Source organism: Leucopleurus acutus, assembly GCF_964270905.1.
Source record: "Leucopleurus acutus genome assembly, chromosome: 6".
Lineage (NCBI taxonomy): Eukaryota > Metazoa > Chordata > Mammalia > Artiodactyla > Delphinidae > Leucopleurus > Leucopleurus acutus.
This window is the reverse complement of record NC_139149.1, coordinates 85164192-85181157: the sequence shown is the minus strand read 5'-3', so window position 1 is coordinate 85181157 and position 16966 is coordinate 85164192. Positions and strand designations below refer to the sequence as shown.

Sequence of the window (16966 nt, the reverse complement as noted above, 5' to 3'; positions counted from 1 at the left end):
AAACCCACCCTCTGATGAACTTCCTTATGTCTCCTTTGGCTTAAATTAGACCTTGAGTTCACTGCTTCCCTACAGCATTCTCAAGTGGATGTTAGTTCTTCTACAACTTGTTCATACCTTTGATTACTGCGAGGTGGGGTGCTGGGTGACTTCCCAATACCACTTCAAAACCATTGCTTCTCCACCCTCAAGTAAAAACCCTTGTTGTTTGGACTTTCATGCCATTGAGCCACATCTTCCTCTATCCCTCTTCTCACTGTCATCCACATGACTCCCTACCATTCTCTATCATTCACTCAAGACTTGGGCACCTGGATCCCAGCTGTTGCTTCCCTAACATCAGTGCCCATGTGAACATGTCCAGTCACCCTCCACACTCCGACGATCTGCTTCTCCAACACACTTTAGCCCCTCACTCCCCATGGTCACACACTGGGCCTTGCCATCATATGGAATTGTTTTTCCTCTGAAATGTGAAATTCATCCCCCTACAAAATGGCTTCTGCTACAATCACTTTATTCATAATGTTTTTACTGTGGTCACCAATGTCTTTTGCTACAAAAATCCAATGGATACCTTTCACTCCTTCTCTTTGCAGCATCTGGCTTTGTTGACCGTCTTCCTTCCTGAAGCTCTCTCCCCACTTTGGTACCACAATCTCTTAATTTTTCTCCTACTTCTCTGACTGTTCTTTTTATAGGTTCCACTTTCTCTACTGATGTCTAATATATTGATATTCCTTAGGGTTCCATCCTTGACCTTCTATTATCACTTTACATGCTCCCTTAGCCATCTTATCCACTAACATTGCTTCAATTAACAACTGTATTCTGATTATTTAAAAGTCTTTAGCTCCACCTCAGATCTCTTTCCTGAACTGTTAGACCCCTATAATCTGAAGTTCACCTGGACATCCCATAATCACCTCAAGCTCAGTATGCCAAAACTTAACTCACTGTATCCCTCCAAAATCGATTTTCCCATTTCTCTGTTTCAGTGAATGGCACTATCATCCACCTAATTACTTAAAGTTAGAAAAAGGATTGCTGACTCTTCCATCTCCCATTAATTCTGGCCAAGTAATTAATTGCACATATATCCAGTTTCCTCCACCATCAATTCACATCTGCACCACTGTTGTCCTCATTAGCCTCACTGTCAAGGTTGGAACCCTAATGGACACTAGCATTTAGAGAATGACTGGAGGAAATGAGAGTATGGGGTGGGAGTAGAGAAAAAACAAGGGAAGAGTGAGGTCAGGGGACCATAACATTTCAAAAAAAACAGTATTGCTCACCTTCCAATCTATTCACCACAGTGTCATCAGAATGAGCTCTACAAAAAGGAAATCTGAATTTATCACCTCCTATTAAAATGATTGAATGGCTCCTCATATGGAATAGCATGACATAGCTGGGCCCTTCATGCTCTGGCTCCTACTTACCTTTCAAGTCTCAGCTCTAACCACCCTCAACTCTGTTCATTCAACTCCAGGCTTAACTCCTAAGTTATCTTCAGTTCTTGGAATATACCATACCCTCCCTGGCATCCCAGCATTTTCACTGCTGCCTCTACTGTGGGGAACACATCCCTAGTCCTATCTGCTTTGATTGGATAACTTCTTCCTTTGTGCTTCCATATACCCCTAATAAATTCCTCTATTTATTAGTGTACCCCTCACAAACCCACAAAGTCCTTGCTATCAAATATGATTTTCAACTTTGTGACACTCTCAACCATGCCCTCCTTGAAACTGTCTCTTGCCTTGACTTCCATAAAAATGCATTTTTCTGGATCTTCTATATTCCTAAAAGCTGCTTCCCTCTGCCCCTTGCTGTCCTGTTCCTCTTCTCACCCCCAAAAGCAAAAGTTCTAACATCGGTTCTTTTCTCTTTGTGTTTGCTCTTTTGATTATCCACTCTCTCGTCTTTAACTGCAAACTCCATGCATCAGTTACGCTCAAATCTACATCTCTAGCATACACCTTCCTCCTGAGAGCCAGTCTCCTCTTCAGTTGCCTGCTGCTCATTTCCTCTGGCTATCCCACCTCAATGAGAAGCTCATCATGTCTAAAACAGGATGCTTCTGCCTTCTCTCTAAGTCGATTTCTTTTATTTCTGTTAATAGAGCTATAATTCTCCAGGTAAATCACACCCCAAATCAGTCATGTTTGACCTCACCCTTTCCCTCCACAAGCCCAGTTAGTCACCATGTCCTGGCTGAACTCTTGTTTTTGTTTTTCACATTCCTTTCTATTTGTACCTTCACTACCATAATTTATCACTTCTTACCTAGAAATTTGCTACTCAAAGTTTGGTCCTCCGCCAGCAGCATCTGTATCACCTTGGAGTATGCTAGACATGCAAAGCTCAGGCTTCACCCTAGACTAACTGAATCAGATCCCCAGGTCATTCATCTGCTCACTGAAGCTTGAGAGGCACTAGGCTAGCCCACATCAATAAACTCCTAACTGGAATCCCTGACTCTAGTCTCCTTTCTTTAATCCATCCCACAGACCACAATTACATACATTTCCTTCTGATCATGTCATTCTTTTTCAATCAAACCCCTTTAATGACTCTACTGTCTAAGGAATAAAGTCCATATCTTAGAAAGTAAGGCTTTCAGCCACCTACCCAATCTATTTCTCTGGACTAATATACTCCATTTCACTAAGATAGTCTCTATTTCAGGCCAACAGGACCAGAGCTGCAGTATGGCACTGGTAGAAAAGGATCTTAACCAAGAATCCTTTTTAGCAATGGCAAAAGCTGGTTCTACAACTTCAGGCAAAACATTTGTCCTTTCAAACCTTGGATTCTAATTCTTCAGAAAAAGAAAGTTAGCCCAACCCAGTGTTTTTAAGCCTTTTTTTTTATTGCATCCCCCACTAAGAAATATATATGTTTCCAGTTTTCACATTCATACATAGATAGAAGCACAGCTTCAAATGGAAAAAAAGTTGCACAAAATAATACTTATTCTTACTAAATGTAATATACCATAATATTTTCTATTCTTTTCTCATCCATTCCATTTCATTTTTTTAAATGCTGGTTGCTAATCACCAACTGATTTCACAGCTCACTAGTGGGTCAGAACCTGAGGAGTGAAAAACACTGTGGTCCCTTCAACACTAACAATCTATGGCTCTGGGGTCCTCTTCCTTGAATGCATCCTCTACTTCCCTGCTCTGTACCTTTGCTGAAAACATTCCTTCTTCCTCTAACATCTTCCCCTATTCCAGCCTCTTGAAATGCATTGCAACTTTAAAGGTCTGGCTTATTAAAACCTCTTAAAATGAGAAGATATCTTTTACTTCTTTGCATGTCTACACGTTAGGTCTTATTTCTTAGTTGGTGTTATTCACAAATGTCCTGTAATAGTATTGGTGTGTATGTCTTATCTCCTGTTTTTGGCTCTATGTTCCTTGAGGAATCATGTTTTCTATGTGTTTCTGTTTTGCTAAGCACTTAGCACAGTGTTTGGAATGAGAGTCACTCAAGCCTGAAAATGTTCTATCTTTCTCACAGTTACTCTTTCTCCAACTGTTCTTCTATTTAATCAAACCTCTAGTTCCTTGACTCTTCTGCCCTCTCCCTAGCTAACAGCAACCTGCGTATCTTCATTTCCTTCCCTCAGACTGGACTCAGTTTAGAAGCCTCTGACCATCCCTTTAACCTCTCTCTTGACAATCGCCAAATATCTTGCCCACTTGTCTTTTTCTCTCACATGTCTGGCAAAACCCCAATTATCAATCAATCCAACTATCTACTTTCTCTGCTCCTCTATTTGAACTGCTAAGCACTGCCAGAGAGAGAGAGAGAAAAAGAAAGAAAGAAAGAAAGAAAGAAAGAAAGAAAGAAAGAAAGAAAGAAAGAAAGAAAGAAAGAAAGAAAGAAAGAAAGAAGGAAGGAAGGAAGGAAGGAAAGAAAGAAGGAGGGAGAGAGAGAGAGAGAAAGAAGGAAGGAAGGAAGGAAGGAAGGAAATAAAGAAAGAAAGAAAGAAAGAAAAAGAAAGAAAGAAAGAAAGAAAGAAGGAAGGAAGGAAGGAAGGAAGGAAGGAAAGAAAGAAAGAAATCTCATGATCATGCAGATAATTTAATGGATTTCATCCTCACCAGCGTCCTTAACACACTACTAGACATTCCTTCTTGGTTTCCCTAGTTAGTTTTCTATTTCATTTTCCTCTAACTATTTTAAAATGTTTTCACTCTTTTCAAATCCCTGTCTTCAAACCTTCCTTTCCCCCTTGCCTCCACGACTAGATTAGGTCCCCTTGCTATGAGTCCTCAGAGTATTCCTAGTTAACATGGCCATAGCCCTTATAACTTTTCTTCTCACTACCTATTTAAGTCCATATATCCTACTGGGCTTTAGCTCACTGAAAATAAGAAACACAACTTATTCATTATTGAAACCTCAGGATTTAACATGGCACTAAGTAGTCAATAAATATTTCTTGAATGAATGAATTAATAAACACATAAATATTAGTTAAATGAATGAGTACATCATATACAAATCTCATATGGTTATGTTAAGGGCCAGTCTATTAATTAATGCCAATAAAACCTTAGGGAATGAAAAGTATGAAATATAAATGCTTTCTAAAATTTATAACAGATGTAGAATTACAGCTAGTTAAGAGTTTATTATTATTTCTATTCCAATGACTGGAAAAATGGAAGTTGGTCCCACATATAATCGGGTCTGATAGAACAGGCAAAAGGATAACCGATAAAGGTCCAACAAGGTACTTTGTTTGCTAGTTGTCGTGGGGAACTACAGGTACAACACAAACTTTACCACAGACCACAGTAGTCTGCTATGAAGAAAGTATTTATTTTACGATGGCCTAACTTCACATTTTTTCTTGTAATGCAATTCTTTTTCATTGGTTTATACTTCTAAAGACACATTTGCATGATGACAATGACTGACAAGGTTAGGCTGCCCAGAAAACAGCCAGACATTGCTCCATATCTTGAGGCAAATCTTTTTTTTTTTTACTTTCCCCTAGAATATCAATGATATCCATCTTCTTATTAGTATCATGGAACTTCAGTTTGTGATGGTAGTCTGTTTCAAGATTCTTCTGCTGTGGGCAAGCCAGAGGAGAGTCCCGACCCTCAAAGTACTCACCCTGACATTGTGAGGATGAAGCCCTCCTGGATGCTGAGACATATACTGAGCCAGGTCTGTGTGCTACACAAAATGGTGGAGAGAGTGACATTAGCAGTGCTTGGTCAATGTCTCAAAGCAGACCACACACTTGACTCTCAAAGGTATTACAAAGTTCAGAATTTTTGAGAATAAGGTGCAAGAGGTACACAACCAGGTTTTCTGAGACACCACTGTTAAAGTCAAACACAGTGTGCCTTCCTAACTGGAAGCTCTTAGAAGGAAGCCTGCTTCTCGGCACAAGAGAGGCTCATTTTAAATGACTGCCCCTGAACACAATGACATGGGGATTTTGTACTCTTCAGTGTCCTTGGAGGCAAGTCAGGTACACATGCCTTATGATTCCTTTCTGCTAATATTTGAACAATTTTTTCTTTCAGAAATACAAAATGATATATTCTTTAGTAAACTTGTATACAATTTTTTAAAACCTTGTGGTTTATGTCTTTATTGTCAATGAAAAAATGTTGGGTTCTGCTCGGATAGTGATTAAAAATAGATTAAAAAATAAGTGCAAAAAGTTTTATTTAGGAGGCAAACTCAAAATGTTTATCATTGCTGGTGAGGTGGGGGAAAAGGCAGCAAATATAGCGGGTAAAGGAGCAGGACTAAAGAATGAGCATAAGAACAATAGGCTCCACTAATCACAATAATGAAAAGTTCCATGACACTTTCCACATTGTAATGGAAGTTTTATCATGCCATAAAATATTAACAGATTCATTACACAAGCACCAGGCTTTTCCCTTATGCTTTATAAAATGCTGGGGCAACTCACCATGTATTCAAAAACGAATGTCAGTGTCTCTTTGGTGTGGATAATGTCATGGAGCAGCACAATATTGGCATGTTTCAAACCCTTCAGGAGAGAAGCTAGAAAAATTAAACAAAATTTTAATTCAATCATTGATCATGAAGTACTGCTTTAAAAATATCAAGCACTATTTATTTTTTAAACATTTCAAATCAACCATTCTGGTTTTTTAATGTTGGAAAAAAATCTCTTGTTGTGAAATAACATTTAAAGCTATAAAACAATCTTCATTATTTATTAAATGGTGAATCATTGCATTTACATAACTTATTTTTCTTACAGGCTAAGGCAGTTGCAAAAAATATGTTTCCATTTACCCAATCAATTTCATCAGAGCACTCAGAGCACTTTGCAAATGCCTTCCTCTGGGAAGCTTATCATCTCTGCTTCAGAGCTACAGGAGAGGAAGCCTGGAGAGATAAAGGCCATTGGAGGAGCAGGAAAAGGAGTGCTGTGCCTTCTAGAGTAGGACTTTGCAACATGTGACCATTCTCTAAAATTCAAAGTCCCACAGAGGGTCAGCAGGGCCTGTAGATATGACTGATGGAAGGCAGGGATGAGAACATGGGATGAAGGATTGCTGAATCATAATATAGAAAGTGGATGGGATTTCTTAATGGGAGAATTGAAAACCTGTGGAAAGGAGGAAATTCACACTTAAAAAGAGGAGAGGGCCAAACTTGGGGAGCCCGGATGAGTGGGAAGGGCTGAGGACTGTCTCTTGCATCTTCGATAACAGGTTATTATTAGGTCACTAAAGGCAGCTCTAAAGGGGAGAAGTCACCACAAAAGGCCAGTGAGTGGCTGGGAGAGGGTTTGAAAGGATGACTCTGGGGGCTCCAGAGATAGGAAGACCTTCAGGAGGGTGGAGACCAGAAAAGGCACAATAAGGAGATGGTGAGTCTCAGCTCAGGGCATCCCTGCTTGAAGAAATAGTGTCTTTAAGACTTAAAGGAAAGGAAAAGTGAAGTGTAAAAACTCAAATCAGTGTTCTGCAGGGTCTGCCTGCATATCATGAATCTCTTCCACCTACTCTCTCCCAGAATTCCATAAGATTAAAAACAGACTTACTCAAACACTCAAATGTTTACAATTACTTCCTTCAGGAATCTTACCCTGTTGTAATGATCCTGTTGTTTTACGTCCTGGCAGCCATTCTCCTTTCTAGTGGGGACACCTCTATTTTACTCTGGGGAACCAACCCTCTCCCTACCCAGCCCATGCTATTCTGATGGGGCTGATACCACCCCTACCTAAGATTGGGCATGTGACCTAGGTCTGGCCAATCAGAGCACAACATCCCCCAGCCACAGTGATTGGTTCAGAGACAGGCACAAAATCCAAGCCTTAAGAGAGCTCTAACTTTGCTTGTGCCATTAGGAAAGACATGCTTTCTTTTCCAGTCTAAGGGCTGAGTTTGTAGGATTTAACCGGGAGCTGCTGTGGTCAGATTACCAATGCCTGGGACTAAACCTAAGGCAGAGAAAAACAGTGTTGGGTGATGGACAGATTTCTGGTGACGTCCTTTGCACCCTGCAAGCCTGTAGTTATCAGATCTGTGAGCCAGTGAATTTCCTTCTTTACCTCGGTTTGAGCTGGGAATCTTACCATCATAGGAGCCCTACTGTACCTGCTAACCCTACTCTGCTTGAATGACTAATGTTCTAACTTATAGTTTTCCCCCCTGAATTCTTATGAGCTAAATTTATTATTTCGCTTTTACAAGTACATTGCTTTGTAAACGTAGTAAGTTGTTTCACAGGCATCTGCTTACTGTCCCTAGTCGCAGACCAAAGACTACGTGGAAATGGAGCAACTTTCCCTCTCTTTCAGATGCTGCCACATTACCTAGTACAGTGCTCAGCCAACAGTAAGCACTTCATGTTTTCAAATATATTTACTGGGTGTCTTAACAGAGAACTGACCGTAGAGCCACAGGCCTAATGGGAATCCTGGCCTTGTCACTTTCTACCCGAGCGAGCTCAGGAAAGAATCCCAACCCAAGTCTCCATTCACTCCTTGTGAAAAGGAGATAATGCCTTTCCTGACCTGACTTCACAGGGTTGACATGTGGATGGAATCAGATCCCATGTATAAATATAAAGCATCACCCCTGTTGCAAATTAAAGTATCCCAGCCATCAGCTTCTAAGCCTCCCTATCAATTTGAACCTCACTAAACCTCCACTCCCAGATTAACATCTTAAAATTTTGTTTATATCATGTTTCTGCTAGAGTTTTCAACACCATCCATACTTAAAACACTGACTTCGGACAATCGGTTGAGAATGCTTGTATTTTATGTATATTTTTATTTACAAATTATGTTCATGAACTTCTCTCTCTCTTTCTTTTTCTCCCCCTCCCTCCCTCCCTCTCTCTCATCTCTCTACACACACACACACACACACACACACACACACACACACACACACACACACACACACACTACAAAGCATATACTAAATTAGATTTTTTTTTTTGCGGTACGCGGGCCTCTCACTGTTGTGGCCTCTCCCGTTGCGGAGCACAGGCTCCGGACGCGCAGGCTCAGCGGCCATGGCTCACGGGCCCAGCCGCTCCGAGGCATGTGGGATCTTCCCGGACCAGGGCACGAACCCGTGTCCCCTGCATCGGCAGGCGGACTGTCAACCACTGCGCCACCAGGGAAGCCCGAAGATGCTTTTATTCCATGTTTATTTTAGTTATAAATGTCATGTGTGTTATGACATGTCTACTACTGCTTTTTTTTTTTTAACACCCCAGAACCACTGAAATACTTATACGGAAACTGTGACTTTTGACGAGTAATAATAGGGAATTTACGTGAAAGAGTAGATGATGTTTAAAGCAGTTTTCTCATGATATTGGTATGTTGTTTGGTCCATCCACCAGAGATATCTAAGATGCCTACCACCTCAGATGTGTGGGTCTTAAACCCAGGAAGGAAAGGTCTTTTTTTCTAATTTCAAAGCTACCTCATAAACTTCACAGCAGAATATGGTGTGTTCTACAGGATAATTAGCTGAGGGATGCAAAGCCAACTGAGAAGAGGAAAAATCCTAAAATCAGAGCATTCTGATTCCTGTAAAATTATTGTTTTTATAATTCACATAGTCTAGATATACTTATTTTTGTTCTTCTTCAAAGTCGACACAAAGATAAACAAGGGAGTCTTTAAAGCTCCAGACAAATGGAATCACAATAGAATTACTTTAAGTGCTTCTAAAATACTTTTATAATGATAATGATGATGATGATGATGGCTAACACTCATTGAGCATTTACTACATGCCAGGCACTGGTCTAAGAATTTTACATATACTAACTTGGTATGATCATGAGAACACCCAGAAAGTCAAAGAGAAAACCTGAAGAAAACAACATAAACCCAAAATCAGAAAAAATGACCCATGACGAAACGTCAGTCAGCTCATTTAAAAAATGTAAAGTCTGTCTTTAAGTGTCCCAAAAGGTGTTTAATATGACCAACTAAATACCAATGAAATTCCAGCTAATGAAATTTAACCTGATTCTCATATATGTAAGAGAGTAATAATTTAGAAAAAAATTATCATTTTCATCTTGCAATGATATGAGAATATTTAATTTCTTTGTTTTGTTAATTTCATTGGGGTTTGTGGTTTAGTGAAGTTTTAGGAAAATTGAAGCTTTGCAAGTGAAATGGGTCAGGATGTTTGATGTCAGTCTCTGTTCTACTTTAGAAGAAAATGTAAAGACGACAATGACAAAGAACAAGGCTGATTCTCAAAGTCCTGGGGCACAGCTATATAGAGTGAGTGCCTGGTAGTCAAAGTCCTCCTAGGCTCTGAACTCCTTGAGCACCTAGCATACGCCTGGCATGTGGTGCTCAGTAAGTGCTTGTGAATTAATGAAGACCAGACAGTTGTCATGAGTTTACGTAGGAGTCAATAATGGAGTCAATTCTCAGGCCCAACCCACATTGGGCATTGAATTGAAAAGAATTTGTAGTTCCTGATGCCATGTTTTCTCTGGCTTGAGTGTCACAAATCAAGTCAATGAGCTGAGTTATACATTCTAAGAAATCACCTGTATAGACTTAGAAAAATATGAAGACAAATATTAGATAATAGTTATCATCTGACTTCTTTGGAATTGTTATCCCAATCACATGGCATTATTTTGTTTTATAAAAATACAACTATACACATATAAATGTGTTATGTCTCTGATGTTATTTGATTGCATTTAACGGAGGACTTCTTGACAACCAGGCCTATCGTAATCTATATGTGGTAACCAGCAACTCAGTGCTTCTAATTGCTATCCTCCACCTCACTGTATGACCTCGCAGAGGTGCCTCTGTCTATTTTTGGCTCAGTTTTCTCATATATGGACTGGGAATAATTACTTTGTAATGTTTTCTACTAGAGAATGATATTAAAAGATTCTCAGCTGAAACAGTTTTCTAACTTAAAGACTTGCAATTACAGTGCTGTAGAGTGGATGAAAGAATCAGAATTGACAAATATACAATATTGTATATTATTTTCTTTAAAATGTCTCTCCTGCATTTTGCTTAACACTTATACAAACTGTATCATAAAAATAGATTTCTATTTTTACTTTAACTGTTGCAAAAGGAAAAATGCTTGAGTTAAGGATTTCTAAATTTATCATAATAAAGTAGAAAGGATATTTTGAATATAATAGAATGGATTTGAATAAGTAATGAGTCTGATTACTAGCTCTGTGACCTCAGATGTGTTACCTAACCTCTCTGAAGTTCATATCCCTTCATCACTATGACAAAAATAACACTTTACCAACTAGAGTTGATGTAAAGTTTCAAAAAAAAGATTGAGTTGGGGGGAAGATTATGTCATGTGCCTAGCCTTCAAAAAAGATTAGTTCTATGATTGCTTCCTCACTAATGCTGCTAACAGGCTGAAAGTCCTGGAAGTTCTTTCTAAACCAAGTTTCTATTTTTATAGAAAGATATTCAAAATAATGCACATTATTAAGACATTTATACATAGGTTAATAAAACTAGGGAACTTGTTCTTATATAAAAACTTCTAACATTTGCCTGTTCAAATGAAAGTGTTATCTCCTAGTTGCAAAAATAAACATTTAAAATGTAATTATGGGGGGCAGAGTCAGGATGGCAGCATGGGAAGACACGGAGTTCGTGTCTCCCCACAATAGGGAACCTGCCAGATGCTGGTGGGGGACCTCGATGCCCAAGGAGATGGGAGGAACCCCCAAGCAAACTGGTAGGACATGGGGGAACCGAGAAGGAAGGAGAAGTGGAGGCCAGACAGGACCAGCACCCCTGAGGGGTGGCTGGAAGGGGGGAGGGGTTCCCATGCCTAGAGGGACCCTCGGCATCTTGGATCGGGGGGAGTGTGACGAGCGTTTCCCCTGCCCAAAAGGCCTGGGAGCCTGCCTGGCTCTCAGGCCAGAGCCTATGCTCTCAGAGGCCCCCTCCAGGCCACAGTGGTCCTGGGGGAATAGGAGGGAGGGCAGGGGAGAACAGGAGGGGCAGGTGGGAGGGGTCCTCCAGGACCGCAGGAGCAGGAGAGGGTGCTTGCCCCACCCACTCGGGCCCAGGGAGCCTGCTGGCCTCCCAGGCTGGGTCCCCTACCCTCTGAGACCAGAGGCATGCCTGGGCCCCTTCTGTTGAGCCTAAGTCTCACCCCTGCCCCCACCCCGCAGGGCCTTTTCCAGCCCTTTGGGTCCTAAGCATAGGCCCTGCCCACTGCCCAAACCCTGCCCCTGCGTAGGCATCATCCTCCACAGTCAAGGCCTTTTCCACCTTTTTTTTTTTCTTTTTTCCTTCTCCTCTTTTTTACAATTGTGGTTCTTTTTATTTTTAACTTCAACTATATTTTTATTTTTATATTCTTTCTAACATATCTGTTAGTTTCCTAGTCTAAGTTTATCTTTACTCTTTGTTATTGTTCTCCTTTTTTGTTTTTTCTTTTCTTTTTTCTTTTTTTTTTTTTTGCTACCCCATGCACTTGTGAGATCTTGGTTCACAAGCTTCAGTCAGGCTGAAGCTCCTGTGGTGGGAGCTCCGAGTCCAAACCACTGGACTACAGAGAACCTCAGACCCCAGGGAATATTCATTGGAGGGAGGTCTCCCAGAGGTCCTCATCTCAGCACCAAGACCCAGCTCTACCCAACAGCCTACAGACTCCAGTGTTGGAAGCCTCAGGCCAAACAGCCAGTAAGACAGGAACACAATCCCACCCAACAACAAAGAGACAGAAAAAAAAATATGTCACAGATGAAGGAGCAAGGTAAAAACCTACAAGACCAAATAAATGAAGAGGAAATAGGCAATCTACCTGAAAAAGAATCCAGAGTAATGATAGTAAAGATGATCCAGAATCTCAGGAATAGAAGGGAGGCACGGATAGAGAAAATACAAAAAATGTTTAACAAAGATCTAGAAGAACTAAAGAACAAACAAACAGAGATGAATAATACAATAACTGAAATGAAAAATACACTAGAAGGAATCAATAACAGAATTACTGAGGCAGAACAAATAAGTGAGTTGGAAGACAGAATGGTGGAAACAACTGCCGAGGAGCAGAATAAAGAAAAAAGAAGGAAAAGAATTGAAGACTATCCCAGAGACCTCTGGGAAAACACTAAATGCACCAACATTCAAATTATAGGGGTCCCAGAGAAAAATAAAGGGTCTGAGAAAATATTTGAAGAGATTATGGAAAACTTCCCTAACATGGGAAAGGAAATAGTCACCCAAGTCCAGGAAGTGCAGAGAGTCCCATACAGGATAAACCCTAGGAGAAACACACCAAGACACATATTAATCAAACTATCAAATATTAAATTCAAAGAAAAAATATTAAAAGAAACAAGGGAAAAGCAACGAATAACATACAAAGGAATCCCCATAAGGTTATCAGCTGATTTTTCAGCAGAAACTCTGCAGGTCAGAAGGAAGTGGCCGGATATACTTAAAGTGATGAAAGAGAAAAACCAACAATCAAGATTACTCTACCCAGCAAGGATCTCATTCAGATTCGAAGGAGAAATCAAAAGCTTTTCAGACAAGCAAAAGCTAAGAGAATTCAGCGCCACCAAACCAGCTTTAAACAAATGCTAAAGGAACTTCTCTAGGGAGGAAACACAAGAGAAGAAAAGGACCTACAAAAACAACCCCAAAACAATTAAGAAAATGGTAATAGAAACACACATATCAATAATGACGTTGAATGTAAATGGATTAAATGCTCCAACCAAAAGACACAGACTGGCTGAATGGATACAAAAACAAGACCCATATATACGCTGTCTACAAGAGAGCCACTTCAGACCGAGGGACACATACAGACTGAAAGTGAAGGGATGGAAAAATATATTGCATGCAAATGGAAATCAAAAGAAACCTGGAGTAGCAATACTCGTATCAGATAAAATAGACTTTAAAATAAAGACTGTTACAAGAGATAAGGAAGGACTCTACATAATGATCAAGGAATCAATCCAAGAAGAAAATATAATAAATATAAATGTTTATGCACCCAACAGAGGAGCACCTCAATACATAATGCAAATGCTAACAACCATTAAGAGGGAAATTAACAGTAACACAATAATAGTAGGAGACTTTAACACCCCACTTACACCAGTGGACAGATAATCAAACCAAAAAATAAATAAGGAAACACAAGCTTCAAATGACACAATAGACCAGATAGATTTAATTGATATTTATAGAACATTCCACCTGAAAGTGGCAGAACACACTTTCTTCTCAAGTGCACATGGAATATTCTCCAGGATAGATCACATCTTGGGTCACAAATCAAGCCATGGAAAATTTAAGAAAATTAAAATCATATCAAGCACCTTTTCTGACCACAATGCTATGAGGTTGGAAATCAATTACAGGAAAAACACTGTAAAAAACACAAATACATGGAGGCTAAACAGTGAACTACTAACCAGAGATCACTGAGGAAATCAAAGAAGAAATAAAAAAATACATAGAAACAAATGACAATGAAAACACAACGACCGAAAACCTACAGGATGCAGAAAAGCAGTTCTAAGAGGGAAGTTTATAGCAATTCAATCCTACCTTAGAAACAAGAAAAATCTCAAATAAACAATCTAATCCTACACCTAAAGCAACTAAAGAAAGAAGAACAAAGAAAACCCAAAGTCAGTAGAAGGAAAGAAATCATAAATATCAGAGCAGAAATAAATGAAATAGAAACAAAGAAAACAATAGCAAAGATCAATAAAACTAAAAGTTGGTTGAGAAGACAAACAAAATTGATAAACCCTTAGCTAGACTCATCAAGAAAAAACAGGAGATGACGCAAATCAATAAAATTAGAAATGAAACAGGAGAAATCACAACTGACACCACAGAAATACAAAGGATTATAAGAGACTACTACAAACAACTATATAAATGCCAATAAAATGGACAACCACAAAGAAATGGACAAATTCTTGGAAAGGTACAATTTTCCAAGACTGAACCAGGAAGAATTATAAAATATAAACATACCTATAGCAAATAATGAAATTGAAACTGTAATTAAAAATATTCCAACAAACAAAAGCCCAGGACCAGATGGCTTTACAGGCAAATTCTATCAAACATTTAGAGAAGAGCTAACACCGATCCTTCTCGAACTCTTCCAAATAATTGCAGATGGAGGAACACTCCCAAATTCGTTCTATGAAGCCACCATCACCCTGATACCAAAACCAGAAAAAGATATCACAAAAAAAAGAAAATTATAGACCAATATCACTGATGAACATAGATGCAAAAATCCTGAACAAAATACTAGCAAACAGAATCCAACAACATATTAAAATGATGATACACCATGATCAAGTGGGATTTATCCCAGGAATGCAAGGATTCTTCAATATACGCAAATCAATGTGATACACCATATTAGCAAATTAAGGAATAAAAATCATATGATCAAATCAATAGACGCAGAAAAAGCTTCTGACAAAATTCAACACCCATTTATGATAAAAACTCTCCAGAAAGTGGGCATAGAGGGAAACTACCTCAACGTAATAAAGGCCATATATCACAAACCCACAAAAAACAACATTCTCAATGGTGAAAAACTGAAAGCATTTCCCCTAAGATCAGGGACAAGACAAGGATGTCCACTCTCGCCACTATTATTCAACATAGTTTTGGAAGTCCTAGCCATGGCAATCAGAGAAGAAAAAGAAATAAAAGGAATGCAAATTGGAAAAGAAGAAGTAAAACTGTCACTGTTTGCAGATGACATGATACTATACATAGAAAATCCTAAAGATGCCATCAGAAAACTACTAGAACTAATCAGTGAATTTGGTAACATTGCAGGATACAAAATTAATGCACAGAAATCTCTGGCATATACACTAACAATGAAAAATCAGAAAGAGAAATTAAGGAAACAATCTCATTCACCATTGCAAGAAAAAGAATAAAATACCTAGGAATAAACCTACCTAAGGAGGTAAAAGATCTGTACTCAGAAAACTATAAGACACTGATGATAGGAATCAAAGATGATACAAACAGATGGAGAGATATACCATGGTCTTGGATTGGAAGAATCAATATTGTCAAAATGACTCTACTACCCAAAGCAATCTACAGATTCAAAGCAATCCCTATCAAACTACCAATTGCATTCTTCACAGAATTAGAACAAAAATTTTACAGTTTGTATGGAAACACAAAAGACCGCGAATAGTAAAAGCAATCTTGAGAAAAAAAAAATGGAGCTGGAGGAATCAGGCTCCTCAACTTCAAATTATACTACAAAGCTACAGTAATCAAGACACTATGGTACTGGCACAAAGACAGAAATATAGATCAATGGTACAGGATAGAAAGCCCAGAGATAAACCCATGCACATATGGTCACTTAATTTAAGACAAAGGAAGCAAGAACAGACAATGGAGAAAAGACAGCCTCTTCAATAAGTGGTGCTGGGAAAACTGGACAGCTACATGTAAAAGAATGAGATTAGAACACTCCCTAACACCATACACAAAAATAAACTCAAAATGGATTAAACACCTAAATGTAAGACCGGACACTATAAAACTCTTAGAGGAAAACATAGGAAAAACACTCTGACATAAACCACAGCAAGATCTTTTTTGACCCACCTCCTAGAGTAATGCAAATAAAACGAAAAGTAAACAAATGGGAACTAACTAAACTTAAAAGCTTTTGCACAGCAAAGGATACCATAAACAAGATGAAAAGACAACCCTCAGAATGGGAGAAAATATTTGCAAATGAAACAATGGACAAAGGATTAATCTCCAAAATACACAAACAGCTCATGGAGCTCAATATCAAAAAAACAAACAACCCAATTAAAAAATGGGCAGAAGACCTAAATAGACATTTCACCGAAGAAGACACACAGATGGCCAAGAGGCACATGAAAAGATGCTCAATGTCACTAATTATTAGAGAAATGCAAATCAAAATTGCAATGAGGTATCACCTGACACCGATCAGAATGGCCATCATCAAAAAATCTACAAATAAAAAATGCTGGAGAGGGTTTGATGAAAAGGGAACCCTCTTGCACTGTTGATGGGAATGTAAATTCATTCAGTCAGTAGGGAGAACAGTATGGTTGTTCATTAAAAAACTAAAAATAGAACTACCATATGAGCCAGCAATCCCGCTGCTGGACATATACCCTGAGAAAACCATAATTCAAAAAGAGACATGTACCACAATGTTCATTTACAATAGCCAGGACATGGAAGCAACCTAAACGTCCATCGAAACATTTAAGTATATGTGATGTGGCACATATATACAATGGAATATTAGCCATAAAAAGAAACGAAAATGAGTTATTTATAGTGAGGTGGGTGGACCTAGGGTCTGTCATACAGAGTGAAGTCGGAAAGAGAAGAACAAATATTGTATTAACACACATACATGGA

At 39.0% G+C, this 16966-nt stretch overlaps 1 protein-coding gene across 4 annotated transcripts in view; it reads right to left on the bottom strand.

Moving 5' to 3' along the window:
* CDK15 (cyclin dependent kinase 15) overlaps positions 1-16966 on the bottom strand; it is a gene marked incomplete at both ends in the record, with an annotated part of 84551 nt that overhangs the window by 56082 nt on the left and 11503 nt on the right. For all 4 annotated transcript variants that reach the window (XM_082840670.1, XM_082840673.1, XM_082840671.1 and 1 more), the window contains 2 exons: positions 5146-5208; positions 5963-6057. In XM_082840670.1, coding sequence (XP_082696796.1) covers positions 5146-5208; positions 5963-6057 — 158 coding nt within the window. The remainder of the gene's footprint in view (positions 1-5145; positions 5209-5962; positions 6058-16966) is intronic.